This window comes from Python bivittatus, unplaced genomic scaffold, assembly GCF_059951505.1.
Source record: "Python bivittatus isolate LINGU-HERP-01145 unplaced genomic scaffold, Pbiv_v1 ctg000980_np1212, whole genome shotgun sequence".
NCBI classification, from domain to species: Eukaryota; Metazoa; Chordata; class Lepidosauria; order Squamata; family Pythonidae; genus Python; species Python bivittatus.
This window is the reverse complement of record NW_028277125.1, coordinates 55,016,109-55,041,682: the sequence shown is the minus strand read 5'-3', so window position 1 is coordinate 55,041,682 and position 25,574 is coordinate 55,016,109. Positions and strand designations below refer to the sequence as shown.

Genomic DNA, 25,574 nt, shown 5'->3' with positions numbered 1-25,574 from the left:
TGCAAAATTACCCGTAATCAATTGAAACAGCGAGTGCGCGTCCCTCTGGGTGTCTAACAACTGCAACCCTCTCCGTAATAAGGGAGGCATTAAATCATTTTAGAGTTGCACTGTTGAGTATCTGATCATTGGGGCGCGGGGAAGCTGGACACTCGCACTAGGACGCTGGGATTGAGGAAGCCGCCGATTTCCTGCCTCTCCCACAGAAGAACCGGCTCTCGCCTTCGAGGGATTCGCTCGTTACTCACCGAACTGACCCTACGCTGGGCGATATTCAGCGCGGATTTCTCTTCTTTTCCTCCCCCACCCCTCAGCCCGCGCCTCCTTTTTTTTTTTTTTTACTTAAAAAAAAAACCCTACACCATATTGCACTACATGTTTGGGAAACAAGACAAAATGGACGTTAGATGCAATTCAGAGCTCGAAACCAACCGGCTCTCCAAGAACGGGCATAAAGAAGGCAAGGAAAGCAAAAGCTCCGAAGGAAATATTTCGAATTCTTTTTTGAAGGAACCGCAAGGGACTTTTTCGGCTTCGGGCGTCTCGGAAGATTGCAATAAAAATAAATCCAGTTCCGCTGACCCGGATTATTGCAGAAGAATATTAGTCCGAGGTAGGACTGTCGCTTTACGTTCTGAAATTTCGATTAATGAATTCTTCCCGCCCGCTTGCTTGCTTTCCTTTCGTTTTTACTTTCGGTTTTTGTTTTTTGTTGTTTTGGTTTTCTTCGTTTCAAAATCAGATGAATGTCTGAGGTTTCCTAATGGCTCCACTTCATTCTTTTTATCTCTTTCATCCTGTTATTGATCTGTTTCTCAAGTCTACGAATATTTTTGCAATCTGGGTTGCCAAGAACCGGAGGGCTCTAAGTTCCAAACCTTACATTTCGGCTGGGGCGGGGTGTATAAAGATCAGGTTTTCTTTTTCTAGGTACTTCTCAAATGTTCAGGGAAGGGAAAGCTAAGATCTACATTGCTTGTGTTTCTTCCCTAGTTTACCTTTGCTTTAAGGGTGTGAAAGGTTACTAAGTCTTTTTTCAATCCCATTAGATTCAGCCTGCAATTCTTTGACCACTTGCCTTGGAGTAAGACCCACTGGATTCGCTAGAACTTATTTCTCCATAGGAGTTTTCACTCTCAGCCCTTTGCAAAAGACTGCTTCTTTGAAATATCTCCCCCGCCCTCCCAAAAAGAAAAAGGGGGGGGGAACCACCTCCAGTTCCTATGGTTTAAGGGTAAGCAAAAAGAAGAGACTGAGGAAGAAAAAGAACCTTTGGAGATTTTTTAAGAAATGCTTCTCTTATTTTCAGTCTATCATGTTTGTCCCATTCTTTGATTTCCATCAGCATGAAATTCTTTCTAGTCTGAGGACACAGCGATCCTGAGAAAAGACTTTCCTCCAAGCATTCCTTACCCTTGAACCCGTTTGCTCAAATATTTGGTGGTTGCATCTTTTTTGATAGTGACTTTACAGTAACAAAATCTGTCAGAAAGTGGTGTGGTAGGGGTGCTGCTATTATTCAGCTACTTCAGTTTCAACACCTTCAGTTTAATGAATTGTTTACATTATTGCTCAGTTCCTTGGTTTGGTTTTCTTTTGTTCTTTTATTCTAACCTGGATCATTCTCTTTTCCTCCTCTCCCACATCCAACAGTAGAATAATTTCAAGGGAACTTTTATTTTCCACTGCTGTTAAAATTCCAAAACTATCAAGTCAGTCTTTCATTTCTGCAATTATGCATCCATGTGTGTGCCTGCATGCTTAAAAAAGATTTTATTCTGCTCACATGGGAATGAAAACCAGGCCTGATAAACAATAACTCATCTTGGATGACCCCCAACAGCTTAGTTGAAAAAAGAAAAACAAGTCTCAGAACTCTAGGGTTGCTTCTGCACAGATTAGGAAGGTAATTACGGCAAACCCATATGAGATAGCCCAGCATGTAATTCGAATCAGGTTGTATTCCACTCGCAAGAGGCTAGTGAGATTTGGGGTGCTGTGATGAGATTGAGGCTGAGCAGAAAATGGACAGTCATGAAAGGCAACTTGATGTTCACCAACATGGGAAAGTGGGCATATCCAAAGAGGGAGCAGCACTGTGGAAGGTGGACATCACAGGTCTGAAATGGCTCACTTGCGTGCTTGCCCTGCAGGGAAAACACAGGCAGCCCAAGCAGGTGTGAGCGTGCAAGGCAGAGACTGCTGCTCGTAGGCCTCTGGTGGTAGCGAGGCTGGCTTGAAACCTGTGAGGTTCCTTTGGAGTTCTTTGTGTTGGAGCTCTTCCCTTGGGATGGATGATGGCGTGCTTCATAAGCCACGCTCCTGAGGATGTGGTGCGGGGCTAGCAGGAAATCTTGGGACTCCTTCAGTCCCTGCCAGGAGAGGCTTCTTGCTCTGCCTAGAGTGGCCTTTCCAGGCAGTTCCTAAAAACTGGATCCATGATCCATCCTTCATTCTGGATCTAAACATGCCTCCTTCTCTTTTTGCCAGATGCCAAAGGCTCCATCAGGGAGATTATTCTTCCAAAAGGGCTTGATCTCGACCGCCCCAAGAGGACTCGAACTTCTTTCACCGCTGAACAACTTTATAGGCTTGAGATGGAATTCCAGAGGTGCCAATACGTGGTTGGACGGGAAAGAACTGAGCTGGCCAGGCAGCTCAATCTCTCAGAAACTCAGGTACTAAAGACACAAATGCATAGGTGGCAAAAGAAGGTTTTTCTCCCCAATACACACAAGTCCTGTTGCCCTAGGAAGCAGTAGAGTAGCATAGCTTACCAAGTTGATTCCTCCCAGATGTTTTAAGACTACTGCTGCCCCAATTCCCAGTCAGTTTGCTAACTGGCATTTCTGACAATTGTATTACCATTACCTCTAAAGGACATCATTTTGGGAAGGCTGGGCTCCAGCTCTACCCTTGAACAGGAGAGTTCTCTTTCTGTAGAGATGAGGGGTTTCTCACTGACTGCCAGGCCTGCAGGGCTGTAGCTAACACTTGGGGTAGCTTCCCGCATGGATGTGATCAATGCTGAGGACCAATTTTCCTTTTTTTTTTTGCAGCTAAACACCACCCAGAGATGACCAAGCCATAGAACCCTAAACTTAGGGCACAAAGCAAAATTATGCTCTTTTCATGCTTTTGCAAGTTCCCTCTTTTCAAAGAGGCAGTATTTCGATTTGATCGATATCTAAATACCTGGAAGGAGTGGAAGCTGTTGGTTTCAGTAGGGTGTGAATTGCCTCCTTAAAAGCCAGAGGCTAAGATCCCAAGAAATAAATGGGCTCAGGCTATAAGACTTGTTTCTAAGTCTACAAATCATTCATAGACTCTGTAAAAATTTAATCTGAAAAATTAATTAGACTGTAGGATAATGTTTGAGAACTACATAACCAGTCCTGTGTATCTACGCACAAGAACCTTTGAAGAAACTCCCTTCCCACAAACACATGCGAACAGATCTGCACCCCACAATCAGGTAGTGCTAAAGCAAGGGCTTCTGGAAGAGAATCTTGGAGTGGAAAACCACAGAAGCAGCGAGGATCTCATCTCAACAGTATAAGTCCAGATCCCAGGGAAAAAAAAGTAAAATTTCAAAACAGAATCAGAAAACATTCAAATATTGCTTAGCGAATCCATAGCTTATGGGAAAAGCAGAGTCTTTCTGGGAAGTGGAGTGCGACACAAATATTATTTTTATTTTCCTATAGTAAATAAGGCTTTTCCCTCTATGAATTTAGGTCTACAGTTTAAAAGCTAGAAAGACAATGTGTTCCCTGGGCTTCCACCAGGTGACAATAATACAGAATTTATTTGCTATCAGTCAGCGCTTACAGAGACCTTGCTGTTGTAGTGGGTTAAAGCAATTCAGCATTTTGTGGTTCTAAAAATACTGAATGGTATGCTTGTTTCTTCAGATGTAAATTGACTTCAGTGGAGTTTCTCCCCTGATAAATTTGTGTGTATCCAAGTGCCACTGTTTACAATGGGACGTTCAAGTGTTTATCCTGAAGACTGTTGAAATTAAAATAAATGGAGGGAGTAATAATTTATTTTGACTCTGGAAAAGAATCCAGGCCATACAGGTCTCTTTGCAGATCTTTGCTGAACTCGTTCCCCTTCTTTTTTGTTTCCCTGGTTTTGGTAGTTTGGCCAAAAACTGTTTGGGTTGAGGAACGTATTTTTAAGATACACAAAAAGAAAAGAAAGGGAGAAAGTGCAGGTAACTGCTCATGTCTTTGCATAGTTTAATATGTAATATAATACTAATAATTTTTGTGTAAAAATGAATAGAACTGTAATCTGTAATCTGATCATGCATATCTAGACATACTTTATGTAGATATGGTTTAGTTTCAGGTGGAAGCACCTGTGTGACTTTCTTTGGACTGGGAAATCAACAGGATTGGGGCTGTTTAATCTTGGATGAGATTCCTCCCTGGAATTCTGGGTTGTTGGCTAGACTGGGAAGTGGGAAAATACCCCAGAAGGAGATAATGGCAAACCACTTCGGCACTGCTCCCCGAAATGAAGATGTTTCATGAAGTCATCAGAAATTGAGCTCCATTTGAAGGAGACTTTACCTCTTTTAAATGGGCATCTGAGTACTTTCCTTTCCCCTTTCTGCAAAATATGGTAAAAAAGAAATAGAACCAAAAGCTACTTGGTAATATATAAATAAATGCAGGGGTCAGATGGACAGCAAAAGGCTATTTTTTTTTCATCCTTCTGAAAATGTTTCGGCATGGCTCCAGAACTGACCATGTTCCCCTTCCCATTTCTTAAACCAATTTTGCCTGATGAAGATTTGTTGATACCGAATACTAACAGGGATTTCACTGAACTTCCTTTGGCCTCATAAAGTTACTGTCTCTATGGATTTTGTTTTCCTCACAGCCATGCTATTAGTGTTTATACTGTATCACTTGACTTGTATTTTCTGAAACTCTCAAGAATGAGCAGTCCCTTCCATCTGCTCTCAGAGGCACAACAGCAAATACCCGCTCTCTCACATCAAGGTGCAGAATCCCTCAGTCTGGCCAAATTCTTTTGGCATTTACAGGAGTAATTCCTCCAAGTACCTCTTCCTAGTGAAAAATACAACCGTGTTAAATATCAAGGTCTTTGTTGCTCTTTCTGGACACCAGATTAGCTGTTGGAGGCAATAGACAGAGTGCCTGCCAGTAGGGCCGGCTCTGACAATGAGATCAGCCCCAAATGGGCCTGTGCTGGTTTTGAAAGCCAAGTTCTTTCTTTCATTCAGTCCTAGAACCTGAAAAATAGGCCTGGGGAGAATCTGAAAGGCGGGGCCATTGTGTGTGTGTGTGTGCGCGCGCACGGGTGTCCATGTGCATGTTGCACAAGAGGCAAAGAGACATCTATTCCCTTCCTGCCCAGGAAGGAAATACTGTCTGAAAGCTGCACTTTGCTGGATAAAGAGTTGGTGGGAAAGATAATAGGAAAGGGCAGGGCTGTGTGTGTAATTTTATGATTTAAATGAAATGCTTTGAGAAATTTGAAAACATCGTTAAGAAGTCAAAACCTGAAATAGGTGGTCGAATTCAAAAAGAGAAACAGATACATTAGTGGAAAATATTGTATTATCTGTACTTGATGCTTTTAAATATATTATTTAAGGAAATAATATATTTGTAGTACGTTTTACAATACAGGAGAACAGGAAGTACTAGAGTGGGATGAAATGTAGGTGTGGTTTTGTTATTTCTGCTTGAAACGTCCCATCAAAGGGAGGGAGGGAAGGAAGGACGGACGGACGGACGGACGGAGGGACGCAAAAAGGCTAAGTGTGTAAGGATTGGTTTCGTATTTCTTGAAAAGATGTACTGCAAGGAACCTCTCTGACAAGCTAATTAGCATTTCTTTGCCTGTCAGATTTAGCGGGTTGCTACGGCGAACGAAAGAGCCTCTGCAGCCGAAGCGTGGCCTGTCATAGGAATCAAAGCGAAAGATACCTGGGAAGGGTCAGAAAGGGGTTTAGGTAGCTGGCGAGATGGGATCGGTCAGGCCCGCGTCGAGGCGGTTGAGCGCCACGCAATCTGTTGCTCCCCTGCCTTTCGCGGAAGAACCCAAGCCAGCCAAAATCTTCCAGGAGCTGCTGCCGCAGACGAGACACGTGGGAGAAAAATGCCAAGTTTAGGAGCGCCTAAACAACAACAAAATACTACCTGGTATCGGGGATCTAAGAGGCCAATGCTTAGATCCATCCTCTGTTGCCCGGTTTCCATTAATTCGTGGGGGTTTCATCCCCCCACAAACTTCGTTACTGAAAAACTCCTGGTTGAGGGGATCCAGTCAGTCTTAAACGAGGGCCTGGAAGGCGAGACGCGGTTGTTGCGCTTACAGAAGCTTCGCAGCCGGCGGCTTCCTCCACTTAACTCTTTTTCATCTTATTTTGTGAAAGAGATCCCACCCCCGCTCCCCAGTACACGCACATACATGCACATGCCGAGGCGTTTATTGGGCACTTCATGCGGCTTCTGAAATAAACCCCTGCCCAAAGCGGCTCAAGTCCACAATACACGCGTGTCTTCAAGGCGCCGAAGGAGAAGCCTTTGTGGTTTCCGCAGTTCTCTGCCACTCTAGTACAGCAGCTCTTTCCAGAGCGCAGCGCTGCTTCGTGATCCTTATCGAAATGAGCAGACTTGCACGCTCGCTCTTCCATTTGCTCTCTGACATCCACGCGCTCCCAGCCGGCTGCACGCGCGCGCGCGCACAGATTTCTGCCTCGAGCCGCTTGACTCCCACAGGGAAATCTCCGTCTCCCCAGCCGGCCGCTGCCCTCCTGGGGAGGCCTGTGGAAAGAGGCCGAGCGCGGCGATAGGAGGGACAACTGCGGCCTTTCCTCTCCTGCTCCGGGCCTAAGAAGGCCAAGGCCTTTGCTAGGCCCCGCTAGCTGACGCTGACTCTGTGCTTCTGCCTTTTTCCCTCGCCTCCTTGCAGGTCAAAGTCTGGTTCCAGAACCGACGCACAAAGCAGAAGAAAGACCAAGGCAAAGACTCGGAGATGAAGTCGGTGGTGTCCGAGACTGCGGCTACTTGCAGCGTCCTGCGGCTCCTCGAGCAAGGACGCCTGCTCTCCCCGCCCGGCTTGCCCGGCCTCCTTCCCCCCTGCGCCACCAGCGCCTTGGGCTCGGCCTTGCGAGCACCCAGCCTCGCCAGCCGCACCGGCGGCTCGGGATCAGGGACGGCGGGCGGCTCCCCGCACCACCCGGCCGTCAGCAGCACCGCCGCCGGGCCGACTCATCCCTCTCCTCCCGGCGGGCACAACCTCTTCAGCCTGCCGGTGCCCACCCTGCTGGGCTCGGTGGCCAGCCGGCTCTCCTCCAACCCGTTAGCAATGGCCGGATCCCTGGCCGGGAACTTGCAAGAACTGTCGGCCCGGTATCTCAGCTCCTCCGCCTTCGAGCCCTACTCCCGGACCGCCAATAAAGAAGGCGCGGAAAAAAAGGCGCTGGACTGACTTTCGGTGACTCTCGCTGTATTTATATTTATCCTCTCTATTTGTGTTCATTATTTATGGAGTCTCCATACGTTAGATGCCCCCTCCTCTCCGGTATACACTGCACCCATCCACACGCTCTTTCCCTCCCGCGGATCCACCACACGGCTCCTGCTCCCCCGCTCCTCTCCTTTCCCCCCCACCCCGCCCAGCCCATGCATTCCAAACCAGGAGCCTCCCGGGTTTCGCTCGGCGCGCCCCGCCCTTGGAAGCCGCCTTCGAGAAGCGCCGGCCGAGAAAAGCAACTCGCCGAAGCCGAACGCTGGCAGTGAACAGGCGGAGGGACCAGCCAAACGGCCCGCGAGCTGTTGAAAGTGGGAAGAGGGGGGTCGGGGGTGAGGAAGCGCGGAGCCCGCCTCGCCTTGTGACGACCCGCGTTCGCGAGCGTTTCAGAAACGCGGCGGGGTGGAAAGCCTAAAACTGAGGCGACATCATGTTGGGGGGCAGAAGAGGGGTTTCAGTTGCTGGACGCGGACGCCCTTTCCTTCAAGCTGACTGCTAACGCGAGAAAGAAGCGCAGACTTTGAAATGGGGGCGGGTGACGGGGAAGGGTCTTGAAGCGGGAAGGGTTGGTCGGAGCTGAAGTGCATTTTGTGGGGGGAAGGTGGGGCTGCTCGCGCGTACGTTAGCCCCACGCACCCTCCTAAGTCCAGCCTGCCAGGCAAGATGTTGGTTGCTCAGTGTTGTAAGGTTCCTAAAGCACAATTCTAAGAAAGGTCCCCTTTCTCAACACGGGCAACAGTACCCTGCCAAGGGATAACTTATTTTGCACATCTGCCTGAAGATGCGCGCCGCCTCCTCCCCGGTGTCCGTATGCCCCAATGCCAGACTGAATTCTCGGGCGTGAAGCCCATTGACTTAAGTGGAAGGAGGCGCGCTGCGGGTATTCAGCAGTTTTACTTCGATGGGATTTACTTCCGGTAAGTATGCGTAGGATTGCAGTTTCATTTCCAAGTTGTGAATGTGGGTGTAAGCCGAGTGAGGCCAACCATCCTTCTTTCAGGTAACGCAGTTGGGAACTGATTTAGCTTTGAAATATTGACCCAAGAATGCTTACGAAGAAAGCTCACTTTAAGTAAACGCCGACTTGATACGGTTTTAGGAATGTTGCAATCATCAAGACCCCTCCCCCGCCGCCGCTCCCCCCCATTAAGATTTTACATTAGGCTTACAGACTTCGCAGTATTTGCATCTACAGTCTAGCCTGTTTTGTTTTTTTTTAAAAAACTGCATAACCCACTTTTCTTTGTTAAATTCTTGAAGGAAACCAGACAGAAATAGACACATATCACCTGTGTTAACAGCCCTCATTAACAATATATGAATGCGAAAAATTGAAGCTTTTTAAAAAGATCCTTATAAACAGGCTTTTTTTAAATGATCAGATTTTGGTCTCTACAAAACAGAAAAAGAATAATCATGAGGTAGCATTATTGAATTGCTCATGTGCCTGCAGTTTCAGCACTCTCCGAACACCAACTGGAATATATTCAACTTTTTAAATAAATTGAACGTAAACTGGAAGTATAGATTTTTGCCCTCTTCTGACTGATTTTCTTCTGAAATGTTTGTTCTTAAATCAAAACTAATACAAAATGCAAAGTAGTGTCCCATTTGATTTTGTACTAATTTTATCCTCTTATGTAATAATTGTTATTTTACCTTTTTTGAAAGTCTCCCTGTTAACCACTGATGTATTACTGGCTGTTGCTGTTGCTGCTGCTGCTGCTGCTTTTTTACCTAACACTGTAAGTTTGCCAGAAGCAGCAAACAGAAACAAAACCCCAAGTAGTTAGCTAGCTACTTTTTACCTGTTTTGTTTTGTTTTTGGAGGGGGGATTGGAAAAACACTTGATACATTGTGTTTACACTGTACAAAATATGTGCCACCAAACTTTTCAACCAAAAAAAAAAAAAAAAAAGGAAATAAGTGAAATGGCTGATGTAGTACATATAGAGTATACTCTAGAACAGAAAGAACAAGAGAGAGCATAACATGAAAACTGTCACAATAATTTTATTGTAAATTATTTATGTCTGAAGTTTTAGGCAACTAGTGAAGAAAAAAATATGAATGAATCTGTGGGTGAAGGTGAGCCCCCGCTACTAACCTTTATTTGGAATGTTCTGAATATTTGACTGTTTTGTATTTATGTGGTGAGAGTGAAATATATCTATATGATGACAGATCGCTATTTTGGTCTTCTGTTTAGAACTCCCTGGAACACTTTCACCCCACTTGGGTAAAGCAAAAGATAAAACACCGTAAGTTGTGATGTTCAGCAATCACCTCTGTATCTGAAAAGGTGCCTATGCAGGGTGTGCATCCAGATGACATCTTGAGTAGCTAAATAATATATAGTAAGGTGGAGGTAGCTTGTGATGCCTTAAATTACTCATTCTAAAATTTAGAATTGAAATTGTATACCTCCTTATAACCTGTAGAGATCATTTTTAGTGATTCTATTGGCCAGTGTATTTGATTCCGCTCAACTTACTCATCTCACGTAGTGTCAAGCAGTTGTACCAAAGAAGGATTTCAGAACCTGCTTTCTATTAGTTCAAACATCGGCCATCCAATAGAATCTGAGATGGGGGGGGGCACAGAATTGCCAAGATAGGTCTGATTCTCATCTAATTTTCCCTAAATCTTGTTGATCTGCTCTTACTTGTGGTCCCTTTTGTGCCCCAGGGATTAAAAGTCTTAGCAGTTGGAAAGAAATGCAAACAATGTTTAATTTCAATGCAGTTTCCTGAAGGAATGAATGTGACTAATACTAATCATTACACATCTCAACCACTCTTCATCTTTCATTGTATCTATTCACCTATTTACTTGGAAGCAAAACCCATTGAAATAAATACAGCTTACTTCTAAGTAGATACTTAGAGGACTGCATTGTAAAATCTCCATTACACCAAACTGTGCAATTCATACATAATCATCAGGAGAGTCAATTTGATTTTTAAAACAAACGAGTCAATTTCATTTGAAACATATATGCGGGGGGGGGGGAGTAGCTCTTTCTGATATCTCATTTCCTTCCTTCCACCCACCCACCCACCCACCCAGGAAAGATGGGTTCATAAATGTATTAATACCATTTGTTTGTAATTAATTAATATATTTCCTCATTAATTGTGCATTTCATGTGACCTTAACTATTGCCTTAAGATGGCTTTTTGACATGAATATGAGTATTCCTTCCAACTTAAGTAGAAAGTCCCTCTCCCTCCCTTATTCGAATTTTGGAGCTATATGCCCTAAGGCTGCACTTTTGCTTGGGAGTAAGGATAAAATTTAGAAGGGTATAATTCTGAGCATATTTGTGCAATATCTCACTGCATGATCATTTATGGATCTGATATTTTACAATATGTAAGCTTTCTGTTGTTAGCTTGAAAGAGAAAATGGTCTTAGACAAAATAAGTGCTTATAAACAAGGAGACAATGGCATAAAATGAAGACTTCTACTGATGAAGTCTGACACAAACTGTGATCCTAATCTAGTTATGAAGCCAGTTCCTTGGAGGTGAATGGGACAAGAGGTGAGACTGGGAATACTTTAAAGCTATGTAATTAAGAAAATCTGGCTGCAGCAATATTCCTGATTTCCGATGTTTATACATTTCCTTATTTCTTATTCTGAAATTTTAAATAATATGGGGAATTATTGCTGTTTAGGGAATACTTTGGTTTTCTCTTGCCACCCTATGTTAATTTAAGGAAATGAAGGCACACAGAAATGCATGCATAATTACACAGAAAGATAAATTGTATCGTGAGGTTGATCCAATTAATGTATGATTTCTGCAGCCTCCCCCATCTCAAGCACTTCTCTGTAATCAGGCTGTTTCCTATCATATCTCTTATCGTAAAAGCATGAGTCACCTTACTTACTTCCAGCATAAAAGTCAGGGTAATTAGGAACTGTGTACCTGATTGTGTTTGCATTAAAAAACAAAAACAAAAACAAAAAACCCTTAACAACTCAGAGTTCAGTCAAGTCTGTTCCTTCCCCAACAACTGAGAAGCTTCAGATGAGATATGAGATTGTAAGGCTAAAATAGCTGGGCTGCAAAGATCTGGACAACCACTCTTGGCTACCATGTAGTGGTCATCAGGAGTTTTGTAGTCTAGATGTGGTAGTCCTTTAGTTGTAAGGGCAACACTGCCTAATCTCAAATTGCTTCACCAATAAGGAGATAACTTTGCACCTATAGTTTTTTTTAATGATATCAATCCCAGAATTGCTCTACATTTTCACATATGAAGATGACTGTCATATTCATCTGTATAAATTAGTGTTTCTCCTAATGTATCATGCAGGTTTTTGAGCAGCTTGGGGAAAAAGAGCACTGGTCATATATTATAATAAAAAAAATTAAAAGCATGAAAATAATCTCTGTGAAAGTGAAAAAGAACGTATGGCTCTCAAGATGTTATTCATATACTTCAGGGAAGGACTTCCTTCTAATAGGTTTGATTTCTTTTTAGGTCAATATTTTGTCAGAAGCTGCAACACCCTTATTACAAGAACCAAGGTGATAGTCCTTTTTTCTATCTGACAATAGATAGATAGATAGATAGATAGATAGACAGACAGACAGACAGACAGACAGACAGACAGACAGATAGATAGATCTGATTGTAACCAGAGGTAGAGAAGAGCCAAAAAAAAAAAAAAATCAGGGATAGAATAATTAGTTTTAAAACCAGAAATAGTGCGAATAGTTGACTGGTTTCTAAAATGTATAAACGTACCTTCCAAATGTTCAGAAAAGTTTACAATATCATTTAAATCTTCAATAAATAAAATACAAACAATCTATTATTAATGACAGCATCAAAGACACTAGAGGGCCAGTAAAAAGAAAATATGTCAGTAATTCAAGAGATGTCAGCCCTTTGAGGTAGGCCAGATCAGGAAACACCACAAGGATTATAGGAATGCTACTTTATTGTTGGAGGGTATAATAACAGCATCTTGAATGCTTGCCAGATTTTCTTTCTGCCTCCTCTTACACCAAACAGACAAATAGGATATATTTTGAGTTTCTTTCTCATGCCTTCTCCTTTCCCAGAACTGAGTTGCCTTAACTGTTCGTGCACACCTTCTTCAAGTGTCCAGATATTAAGGATACTTCTAGAAGAGGACTGGGAAAAGAAAAATAACTGTCCCAGCATCTATTGCAGTTGTAAGGAAATTGTGGCTCTCTAGATGTTGCTGCATTAACAATTCCCAGTATTCCTGTTTAGGGGACATCTGGGCTGGGCCTGCTGTGGGTTCAGCCACATCTGGAAGGCTACAAGTAACCAGATCTTGACTTAAAAGATGGCAGAGAAGTGCCAGAAAACACCTTTGGAGAGAGAATTTTACAAACAGGATACTATAATAGGGAAAAAAGTCACCTTTTCCCATTTTGCCTAAGTGGGCATTTAAAAGATGATGAATCTTCTTTCATCTTATCTAAAGTAAGGTTTAAAGCTACATCAAGCTTGACAAAGATCAGTGAAAATCCAACTCAGCTAACTAATTCCCAGGCAGTTCTGAATACAATCTCACATACAGATCATTAGAGAAGCTGTACCTGTTGATCTGACATACTGAAAGGACTTGATTGTGAGAAAATCAAGGAGTTGTATCAGTTATGCCAATGATGTACATAATGGCCATATCTCCATTTGCCACCCATTAAGTGTGTGGGGGAAAAAAAACCCTCCTCTCTTCTGTGCTGGTTTCCCTTATGCATGGGTGAGCTCTATGTGGGTTTAAGGACCCTTTAATCTGATGTTGAACTCATAGCTAAAAACCATTCTTTATAGTGTGATGTTGTACCTTTGCATGTGATTTCAGTATATGAGGGTACTGAAGAGCCCTATCACAAGAGTCCTTTCCAGAAATCACCGAAATATAAATGATTGTGCCAAAATGGCCTGAGCATAACAAACCTATGGTCCAAAAAACCCAAAATACGAGCACTAATTAGAATCTTAGAATTTTCAGCTGTCAAGGCAAAAAGGCAAAAAGCACATTAATAATGCTACAGGGGAGGAGCTTGGGTGGAGGTGAGACACCATTCACAGTATCCTTAGCAACTATACTACCAACCAACCATCACAATGATACTCCAAGATAATGCTCCCCACCTTGCCCAAGACTGGGATTGTTGATTTGGCCATTCAATCAGCTTCTTGATTATCCTGCTCATGCTTGACTATGTTGTACATGTTCACTTAAAGCTGGCTTAGACTTTTTGCGGCTTGAGTTTCCTGTTTCCTATTCCACCATGCCATTTCCACCTCCTGCTGGTGCAGAGTGTGCTTCTCTTGAATTCAGTGAAATATCTTAAAATGTAATAGTTGACTAAAGGGGCCAACTCAGAAAGAAAAAGCAAATGTTTCCAATTCCATCAGTGAATGGCCTGAATTGCCAACATGGGACCCACAAGCTCCAGCATTCAGACATGTCCTTTGGTACCCATGCCCAACCTGCTTTAATCTGGGATTGTTTGTTTGTTTGTTTGTTTAGTTATTTATGGGAAACTAGCATGCTGCAAAGTAAAGTGTCATCTTCAGTCATACCATTTATTTCAGAGAAAGTTTTGGGGTCCATATATACCTTAGAGAAGTTTATTAGACAATCAAAATGACAGAGGGCTGCAATTAAGTGCTCTGTCTGAAATTATGCCCATGTACCCACAAGTGAACCAAAACAATAGAGAGAATCCCACAAAGCTAGAATGGGGGTGGCGGGTGGGGGTGGGAGGCTTCTAGTAAATTAGTGTTTTGCAGTGGCATTGCCTACCACAGCATCTGTTTTTTGAGAGTGCCCTAACATACAGTACTCAATATGTCAAATGTGCTCACCAGTCTAAAAAGACTGGGGACTTCTGAGATACACTCATGTAGATATGTGTACTGTGCATTTAGTGATTATTTCAGAGGTTTTTTAAAAACTTTATTTATTTATCAAATCCAGGACATGAACTTTTTAGTCTACTTTTAAGATATGAGAAAGATATTAATTTCTCAGAACATCACATTCTGGGCAAAAAGAATCATGCTGCAGGCCCTCTAATAATAGCACCATGCATAGAATTTCCCACAGTTGTCTGTCACTCAGAAATATACTACTTCTGAAGAGAAAAACAAATTCTGGCCTTGTCCACATTGGTAATACTACAATGTTTCTGCCATCTCCTCTACAACTGTTGCTATCTAGCTTTGTTTTATTTTTTTAAGTATGGTTTCCTGGCACTGGAAGTTTGCTTGTCCATGCTGTAATAGGAAAATACTTAATATACATGGCGGATAGTTATTAATATTCCTTAAGCAACTTTGGAAGCACTATTATTTCTAAAAAATTTATAAAAACATTTTAAAAGGAACTCATTATATATGTTTCTTTTTCAGTATTTAAAGTACAATTTCCAGACTGTTGAGAAGTGATTAATTATACTTCTTTTACCAAGGTTTTCTTTCACATCAGACCTAGGAAGATTACTTAAATAATACATTATTTGAAAATGCTTTAAAATGATGTGTCCAGTTCTGTTTCTTTTATAACAGAAATTTTAATAAAATTGTTATATCTCAAATCAAACTTTCATCATTGCTCTAAAAAGGAAAAAATTGCAAGTGCATCAGCCTTGTATACAGACAGTACTCAGATTACATTATTCCAAGAGGTGCAAAAATGATACCCACCATTTTGCCCATGTGCAAAAAAGCCAGCACTATTTCTAGGCATGCATGCAGTGTGAATTGCAACATGCAAAATAATCAGGTTAGGCCAGAGTTTTTCAAATGGAACGTACATAATCCAGGGATGCCTGTAGCATAATGGCTTTACAAGCTAGTCCTCATGTACCCACAGTTTGTCTTGGTCTTTCACTCAAAATTGGCAAAGGGAAGGATGCATCTTCCTTAATCACATGGTCATTATCATTTATTTATATTGAATATTTTATTCTTTTCCACTTTCCTGCTAAAAATACAAAGGCAACCAATGCTACCCCAAATGAATGTCTGCTTTATGCCTGTCTACCAGGCAAAATACCGCCCCCCCCCCCCCACAGTTCTATCTATTGTAATTGTACAGAGAGTAATTCAAGAGGGATACAATAATTTCCTAATTACACCTGAGTTGGGGGCTTCAGCTATGGCTTTGCTTGTGCTAGTCAGCCAACTCTGTTTTACTCCATTGAGCAATTCATTACAACCACTATTTGTTCTCCAATATTGTTTTGTAACTTAGCCCTCAGCAATATGCTATTGAGCATTTTTATATTAGTGGTGATGATATTTCTGGTTTCTTCATTCATTAGGTTTTATTCTATTCAAACTATTTTTGCTTTCTCCAAGTATACTGATACCCTATGATGGAGCAACTGAATCAGTCCATTTTTCAGCCCAATCTACCTCAAAGAATTGTTATGAGGATAAAATAAGAAGAACCCTCTTGTATGCTGCCTGAAAATGTCTTATAATTCAAAATAGACATGTAATAAAATAGATAATGTAAATAGGTAAATAAGAGTTTATATGTGATCTTCAAGAATTATGATCAGTACCCTGGACAGCACTTTGCTGAGGATCATAAATTGGTGGTTCTTCCTTATCTGTTAATAATATTTTAAGAAATAAGAGGCTGGTCTTTTGTTAGAGAATAGAGCAATGTTTCTCAACCTTAGCAACTTTAAGATGTGTGGACATACTGGCTGGGGAATTCTGGGAGTTGAAGTCCACACATCTTAAAGCTGCCAAGGCTTCATGCTTCTTGGTAACTTTAGCAAGATGGCTAGGATTTGCTGCTTATATTTCAAAATATATTAACATTAGCTACAAATTAAACATTTAATTAGAAAACTCCACATTAATCACATATTACGCCTCCCTAGTTAAAAAGGTGGGGGGAGATAGGATGGACAGAAGATAATACAGTACTTCTTTACTCATGACATTTCATTTTATTGAATCATTGGCACAAGATGTTGTGATGCCAGTGCACATATTCCCTCTTTAAATAACAACAACAGTACATAAATACAGCGTAGCATTCAGCAGTAATATTTCATATAGGAACTTCTGTACTCAAAGGCAGTATACCCATGGTTATAAGATTCATGACACTGAAATCAAATTATAGCTATATCCACTTAGTTTTTCAATCTTTTCTGGGGTATTTAAAGGATCAGTAATAAGGGACAGGATACGTAGGTACTAAATACTAAATGCTGTGATTTGTGTGAGAATTTTTTAAAGGAAAATCTGTTTTATTTTAACATGATACTTTAAGATCAGTATTAATTTTAATTCCCCATGAATATTTTGCACAGATATGAAAAATGATAAATTAGGTGATGATGTTAGATGAAGTGACTAGCTTAATATTATGCTCGCCACTATGCAAGAAATAAAGGACAGATTTATTGAACCCTAACTCTAGGTTCTTATCCATCCAGAGTTCATTTTGTAAACTGAATTAAATGGGATTGATTATTACAGATCTATCCAACAATTCTATCAATCTAAACATATTATTTAATTGTGCTATATATTCATATCTCTCCCAAGTAAGTTTCATTTAATTAATCAGAGCTTACATTCAGGAAAGTGTGTAAAGAATTGCAATCTGTAAGTGTTATCTGTCTATAAGTGAATGAAGAATAGAAACCTTACCTATCAGCATTAGTGGTTTTGCTTATGACCTGTAGCAAGGCAACTGCATTATAACCCTAGTGGCTTAAAATTTCAAATCATTCAAATCTATGGAAAATAAACCTCCCAAAGATTTATTTTATGGCACTAGAAAGGAAGATCTGAAATCAAGTTATGGATCTGAGCTGGTGAGTTTCCTCTTCTCCATTTCCAGTTTATTTTACTTCCCAATTAACACTCTAATACAATACTCCAATGCATCATTAAAAACTTAAAGTACTATGGGATGGTACAGACCCAATTTCTAAATCAAAACATATCTCTATTAAAATTTTAAAATACTTAGTTAACCTAATTGGAGTCAGTAGGAGGAAGAGGGAAAAACTCTAGGCAATAAAGGATACATTAAGACAATATTGTAAATTATATGCGGCTTATGTGTCAAATTAAAACATAAACTCTAAAACCAAAATTTTGGATGTGACACAGTTCCATGCTTGGAATTGTAACCTAAAAATGTTTCTAAATAGAATCAAGTTCTACAGTATATCAGATTTACTTTTTAAATATGAAGTTGTTTTAGACATCAAAGCATACTCCCACAATTTGGTTACCCATTCTTCTATAGAGGAAATCAAATATTTTTTTCCAATAAATAGCATATAAAATCTTCACAGCTGTTAATATATACAATGCCAGTTCGATAAAGTTTGAAGAAATATATGGTTTTAGTGAAGTTTAATAAAAAATATCAGAATAAAATGGGATTATGACTTTCAACATTCGTTCCATTCTACAATGAAGTACTTTCCAGTATTGTTAAGCGTTGCAACATTGCCACCACATATGGAAGAAGGATCCAATCTGTTTATTTCTTTTCCAACATTTTACAGAAAAGGAATTACTCATTTAGCAATCAAGATTGGACTAACGAACCAGCAGTAAAACATCTTGCATCAATTCTCTCTAAGTATAATGTTCGAGATGTATTATAAATTAATTTACTGGCAACAAGAATTCCTGCTGGTGCAGCCAAATTTTTGATAAATTTTTACTGAACAGCAAATGCTGCTTGAAAACAGATTCACTAGATCTCCAACAGTTCATAAATGCTTTACAGAGGACTATACTTGACACCAGACTAATGCATGCATTTTTAAATGTTGCAGGCACATTTTCTTTTGATCTGAATAGCCTGTTAGAAACTATGTGAATACAATAGTTTGCATTGATACAATCAGTTCAGACTGTCATTACTTCAATGAAGAGCATCAACAATATTGCATGGACTGAATTAATGATGGCAGTGGCATTTGTAAATATTATATATAATAGTTACAGATGCCACTGCCATCATTAATTTTGTGATTTTGACATTTATTATTCCAATATTTTTGCAAGAAAATCATCCAATCATCCAACAAACCTGCTGTAGGGATGATAGGAATTGTCACATCCAGAGGGAGCAAGTCAGGAAAGACAGTTTTCTGGCCATTGGCTGATGGGAGAGAGTTTTTTCCGGCATAAAACTCCAGCAATCTAATACATATATCCCTGTGATTAGGGCCACTCTTGCTGAATTTTAAGCATTAATCTCAAACATTTTTCACATATTTACCTATCTTGAGTATTTAAACTTCTTTGATTTAATGGTGTGTTTATACTATTTTTATAAACTATCAGCATTTTAAAAAAATAGATCAATGCAATAAAGAAATGTTTTAAGTAAATAAAAATGATACGGGAGAACCAAAGCAAAGACGCCAATCCAAACTGAATTGCAGCTTGCGATGCAAAATAATCTGTATGATGAAATGTCCATTAGTACAGAACAGCTTAACAAACAGCCTTAGACTGTATCATGCTTTCTCTGCTCTAGTCGTATTTGTTCTTGGAAAGCTACTTAAGGGTAAATATGGTGTGGCTTCCATCATCTGTTTTATTGTGCATGATAGGAAAGAAAAGCAGCACCTTAAAAGGAAACTGCACCATCTGCTGATTTGCTAATACAGTGGGAAAAAAAAAAGCAGATGTGCTTTGGACTGAAGTTTCTTCTGGCAGTTATATGTTGGACACTGGAGAGATTTATAGATGGTTCATTGTTGTGCTTTCAGTGGGGAATCCTGAAAGGGGGAAAATTCTAGTAACACATTGATGGGAATCAGGAAAGTTTGTGCTATTTCAACCTTCAAAATCTATATGCCAATATATTAGTAACTGGCAGTGCTGTGACAAAGCTAGGACAGCAAGATCTACCACAGAAATGCCACTTTTAATGTGACATCAGAACCAAGTCATGGGAAATAAGTAGATTGATCAACAATCAGATCAATGAGAAATTAGCAATGACATTGCGAACCTAAGGTTTCTTGGAAGAAAAAGATCAAATGAAGACATCTAATTTAAATATTTGATTTGTATATTGGGATCATATTTTTCTGTTCATTTTAGAATGACCCTGAAACCCAAGAATGATCTAGCTTATATAAAAATAATATGCTTTTTATTACATATTTAAGAAGCTTAGTGAATATATACATTGAATTTTAAAATTATATTGGCACTATGCAGAGTTGGGCAAGAAGACGGTGGATTACTTCATGTGGCAGCCATGGATTGGGAGATCTTATGTGGCTCTAGGCCACCAAAGTTGCTTGAGTAGCCTCTGGTGGGAGGACAAAGGTATGTTAAAAGTCATTAGAGCCTGCTATGCGACCAGCTGCCCCAAGGTAGAGGCCCTGAAGGAAAACGTGAAGCTGAATGTTTCAACATTGTCTATAACTGATTGGAAGGGAGGGAAGAAGGAAGGGATATATGTATACATACATACATATAGAAGCAGAGATGGAGGAACAGATGGAAAGAAAATGGATGGAAAGGAGAAATAGAGATGGATGTTAAAACAAAAGCTGTTTTTAAAAAAATGTTGTGAGGTCTTTGATTTTGGGGAAAAGATATTTTCTGGAATGTAAGAAGGGTTCCATCTAGACAATCCTCTATCATGCATAAAACTGAAAAAGAAATAGAGATTCGTTAGTACCCTTTCCCACAGGAGATTTCTGCAAAATTGAATAGGGTATCTAGTTTGATTCTGCATCTTCTGTGAGAAACCCTAATTGGAGGTAATTAAAGCTAATAATAGCTAATTGGTGGGAACAGTGCTTTCTGGCATGGTCTAAATGGGTTTGCTTAGAAGGCTATAGGCAGAAGCAGCTAGTCTTAGGGCAGGGTAGGCAACACAGAGCCCTGGGGTCATTTTGAGTGTCTGTAAGTTCTCTGGCTCCTCTTCTTGTGCCTGCTGTCTCCCAGTTTACCAGTGTGTGTTGAGTCTGGAAGACCTAGTCTTTCCAAGGCCTGGTGGCCACACCTTCCCCTTGAAACAGCAACCAATATCTGATACTCAAACCCTTATATAGAACAGGCTATATGGTGAGTAATGCTTGCAAGGAAATTAATCTCTACCTACAGGCTGAATGATAATAGAGCTCTTTGAGGATAGATGCCAAAGCATCCGAAGGTCTGTCTTCTGGACTGAAAGGATTCTGGGCTCTGGTCCTGCAAGGCATTCCAGAAAATCATCAGCGGTAGTCAAGTTGGTGCTTTAGGAGCAAGACTGGCAAATAGGGAGAAGAATCTTCCAAATTCCCTTCCTAGCCATCTCAGCTATATTGAGATTGCTGGGAAAGGGAGAAGAGAGAACATTCCTGTTAAAGTAAGCTGTGAAATAAGGACAAAAATACATTTAGGCATTCCTGGCCTGATCCCCAAAATCTCTATTTGATTCATCTTTTACAAGCCAAATGCCTTTCCCCATTCTCTTTTCTTTCTTGAGTCAAGTTCTTCTGATAAGTATTAAAATGGCAGTGAGGCTGAGCTCGCTAATAACAATTTGTCCCACGACTGTTACCACTGCACTGTTTTTATAAAACCAAATACAGTAAGAATAAGGTTTTATACTCTTTTGAAGCACTGGAAGCCCCCCCCCCCAATTCCCTCTAGACCCACTTTGCTTTAAACACTGAGGCAAAAGCTTTCTTGTTAGAAAAAGAATACTTACTTCCAGACATATAAACAATAAATTATTCTATTTATTATACATTTAGCTGTTCAGAAAATAATAGTGATTACAAAGCATCAGCAACTGGAAAAAAAAGAGTTTTATTCTCTGCTGCTATTCCATCCACAATTGCAGAAAATCTTTGCGTGTTAATTTTGTTTCATGCACATTCTGTTCCAACGCCTTCAGCATATCCAACTTAAAAAAAGAAATCACAACTTGAAAGAAATAATACATTTTAAAAAAAATAAAAGCTATTTGCATAAGGATTTCATATAGATGTTTTACCTTTTTCTTGCTGGGTCCAGGGACTCTACTGCATTGTTGTATGTCTAAGGCCATCCTCTGGTAGCAAAATATAGTGTATCCCCATATCAAGGCCTGTATCATGGCAATATTTTGCTTATTGAACAAGGATGAAACATTTAAGATTAAACTCTGTATGCTGCTCATTCAATGTATAATTTTACATTGCTTGCTTTGCTTATTCACTTTTGATACAGCATTTAGATGAAGTTGTCCTCTTTGTTGTCCTATTTTTCCTACATTTTTTTTCTCTTTACACTAATCACATAAAATCCTACTTTTTGAGTAAAATGGATATTATCTCTGCAGGTTTATATGGCTTTAGGACAAGCATCATTTTTAAAAAAATATGATTTTGGTATGTGTAGTGACATATCACATGGGTTAACAAAGTCAATATACTTCTTGCTGATGACTTTTTTCACTTGTAAAGGAGTACTCCAGTAAAAAAATATGAAAGCATTTGGATTTTTTTCATTAAGCAAAACATAGATACAATATCGTTGCGAGATTTCACTTTATATATTGAAAGTGTAGCCACTGGTTGGAAGGGGATATGTTCAAGTTAGTTTTATCTTCAGCAGGAATGCTCAACAGTGTACTTTTGAAACATATTATTGATTGCTGTCCGAAATTTCTATACAATAGAAGAAAGGTACTGTATATATTGAAACTCTTTCAGTTTAAACTTAGTGGTCTTGAATTCCAGTGTAAAAATTTCCTTAGCTATGTAATGGCAAAGTTCTATTCAGAAGGTGACAGAGCTGGCTAAACAGTAATGGATGTCTAGATATCTACACATATACAATTACACTCATTACATATCCTATGTAACTAATAACCCATCTATCATTCGCTAATAAACTTCTTTTGGCTGCTTTAAATATATTCATAACATGGTAAGAATTTAACACTCTAAGTATATTTATTGATTGATCTTGTTATATTGCTGTCTTTGCTGGGGAGAAGCATGAATATTCTTTATCCCCACAGCAGTTTTGGAGGCTGATACAAGAAAGTCCCCTATGAACTGAGGCTGTGTCCCTGTGGACAAGGGGCTGTTGAAACTACAGCTCATGTCCTGCTATATTGTACTCTCTACACTCAAGGACCTGGCTGATAAATCCTTATCTGGTAAAACACCTGGGAAATTCTGGTCTTTTTATATACAGCTGTTGTTATCAGATCAATATGATTCAGTCTCTTTGAACATAGCTAAACTTTGTTATACTGCCTATAAAATTAGGCAGATTTTGATTATCCACTGACAAACTCACCACCCAGTATAATATATTATGTTCTTTTTTTTAAACTTTTTTTTAAATTTTAATGTGTTTTTGTTTGCAATTCTGGTCAGTGACCTTAATAAGTATTCATTCATTCAAATATTCTTTACTTTCTCCCTGTATGGCATGAGGAATTTTTGGGAGGGGGGTTTGGGGGGGGTCTCTTCCTCTTCCACTTTGGTCCACCTTTATTTCTTTTCTTTCCTTCTGACTAGTTTCTGTCTTTGTCTCTGCCATCTCTTTTTGCTTGTTTTCTCTTTCCTTTGTCCCCTTTCCCTCCCAATCATTCTTCAACTTCCCGTTTTCTTTCTCAGATGCTTTCTTTTTCAACTTTTGCATACAGATCCTCCGTTTTCACAGCCACATGTTGTTCTTTTGGGGACAGATGTGACTCACAACTGAACTGTAATCCCATCCTAGTTGAGAAGGACACAAATCAGAAGCCATGGAATTTCTTCCAGCATACCATCAGGCTGCCACTGAAATAAGAATTCAAAGCATTTTGCCCAAAGCAAATGCTAGATAAATTACAGGTTGTAAGAACAAATACATTGAAATCATTTTTTTCCCTCTGAATTCATCCCCTTTTTCATTATCTGCCAGTGTCTCCATAAAGGAAGAGTCACAAATGCAAAGTATGCATTCTTCTGCTGAAAAAAGTTTGATGGGAACTAATTCCTTCCACCACCTGTGGAGATGCCTAAGACTTTGTTTCCAGCTGCTAAGGCTGGGTACTTCTAGAAATAAAATATGAAATTGACTGTGTGCCCTGCAAAAGAAAAGATCTGAGGTTTTGTTAAATTGTTTTATTAATACCTTTCCCACTAATTCTCTATTCACTGATGTCCATTATGAGATTATCCTGCTAAAATGAGGTTAGTACATATAGTATGTCTATAATGAATTAGCAGTTGTGTGCTTCTTAAAGAGAAAAAATGGTTCTGTAATCATATTGACTAGGAGTGGGCGGGAAAGATTCTGTTGACTGAGAATTTTTTAAAGGGTTGTTTTACTTGTCTCCGAAGGTTACATGCTTCAGAATTGAGGTGGATTTTTTTGTTGCAAGAAATGATGTTACAGTACAACAGGGGGACATAAAAGTAAGCATTGTTTTATGGTTTACTGCCTGATAGGAAACAAATATGATGAATAATGGCACAGAATGATTTCTCCTAAAATCTCAAAATTTTAATACAATACATACTATAGTTCAATGCATATGTTTAAAGTATTAATGAAAAAAAACATTTCTAATCACCACTTTTTTACATTATTAACTTTTTAAAGTTATAATTACAGAGTTATAGTACTATACCCCTATAATGTGATATCTGGAGAAAAAAGTGTTATATCAAATTATATAGTGCTGTCCATCTAAATTGGTAATTTAATGTTTTCCCCTCAGCTACTCCTCCATTAACTGGTTTGCTGGAATGTATTATTCGAAAGTTTCCCCCCCCCAAACATTCTATATCTGTATCTATATTACAGATATAGAGAAGTATAGTTCTTTTATTCAAAATGTTCTTCCAAAGCTCACTAAAACTAAATTGTACCATTATAATGGTAGAGAGTGTGTTATAAGGTATGAGAAGTTCAGTTGTTCAGTAACTCATTGCCTGTGTCAAAATTATCACCCTTAAAAAAAACAGAATAATGCACAAAGAGAATTTAGCAGGATATGAGTATTATTCAGATTATTTACCTAATTAGCAATTGTATAAATTGTTAAATAGAAGCATTTACCCCCACCTCTAATGTGTCACTATGTATATATTTATATTCAGTTGATAAAAGTGAATAACATCAGATTTACTTTGGTTCAGGAGAAGATATGAACATTTGTAGAGGTCTTGTATATATCTTGTAGGAGCAATATATTAGATATTCTCCTAGGCTGGACCAAATGCCTAAGGATGTTCTGCAGTATTTTTCTACACCAGAGTTGTGGTTTAATAAGTCTATCAAATAGATTTGAAATGAAATAATTGCTAACATTATAACTATTGTAGCTTAGATCTAGTAAATTTCTTTGTCAGTAAAATTGTAACCATATTATTTTAAAATACTGCTTTTAAAAGTATTTCACATTACTTAGAAAGAGAAAATGCAGGCTTTAATTTTTAAAAAAATATTGTAAGAAATATTTCTTTTCAGACTTCCACAATGGGGTGGGATGGGGGAGAATTATCTCCCTCTTCTCTATCCTTGAGGTGTACAGATTAACTTGTACTGCTTCAGTGATTCAGGATGCCACTTCATTGCTAAAGTTTTGATATATCTCTTGCTGTCATCTTTGTTCACTAATTGCTTTTCATTCATAGTTCAGTGCTAAGTTACCAAGCCAAGAGTATTATATCATGTGCAAAGCTACTGTGGTTGGCCTCCAGGTATTTCTGGATTGCAATTTCCATTATTGCCTATAAACGAAGGCTGATGGGAACTGGAATTTAACTATATCATTTCAGTGCTAGAAGATATAAAGCAGCCAGGTAGGTGGTTTGAACTGCAGCTCTTGTAATCCCAGCCAGCCTGACCATTAGTTGGAAGTAATTGGTGATGAAATCCAAATGGCTGGAAACATTTTGTTGGTCAAGACTGATTTAGAATGAAATAGCAGTATTGGATTTACCTCTGGATTGGCCTGTCTTGCTGTATTTTAGCTGGCAGTAGATCTCACTTTCAGGTGGAAGTTATTTCTTTTCTAGTTCTGCTGTATTTAATACTTTTGTTGGAAATTTCTGAA

At 39.5% G+C, this 25,574-nt stretch overlaps 1 protein-coding gene across 1 annotated transcript; it reads left to right on the top strand.

Moving 5' to 3' along the window:
- The first annotated feature begins 375 nt into the window (after positions 1-375).
- VAX1 (ventral anterior homeobox 1) lies at positions 376-7,553 on the top strand. Its single transcript, XM_088132120.1, has 3 exons — positions 376-613; positions 2,491-2,678; positions 6,958-7,553. The coding sequence occupies exons 1-3, from the start codon at positions 376-378 to the stop codon at positions 7,474-7,476; spliced, it is 945 nt and encodes a 314-aa protein (XP_087988246.1). The 3' UTR covers positions 7,477-7,553.
- Positions 7,554-25,574: the final 18,021 nt, after the last annotated feature.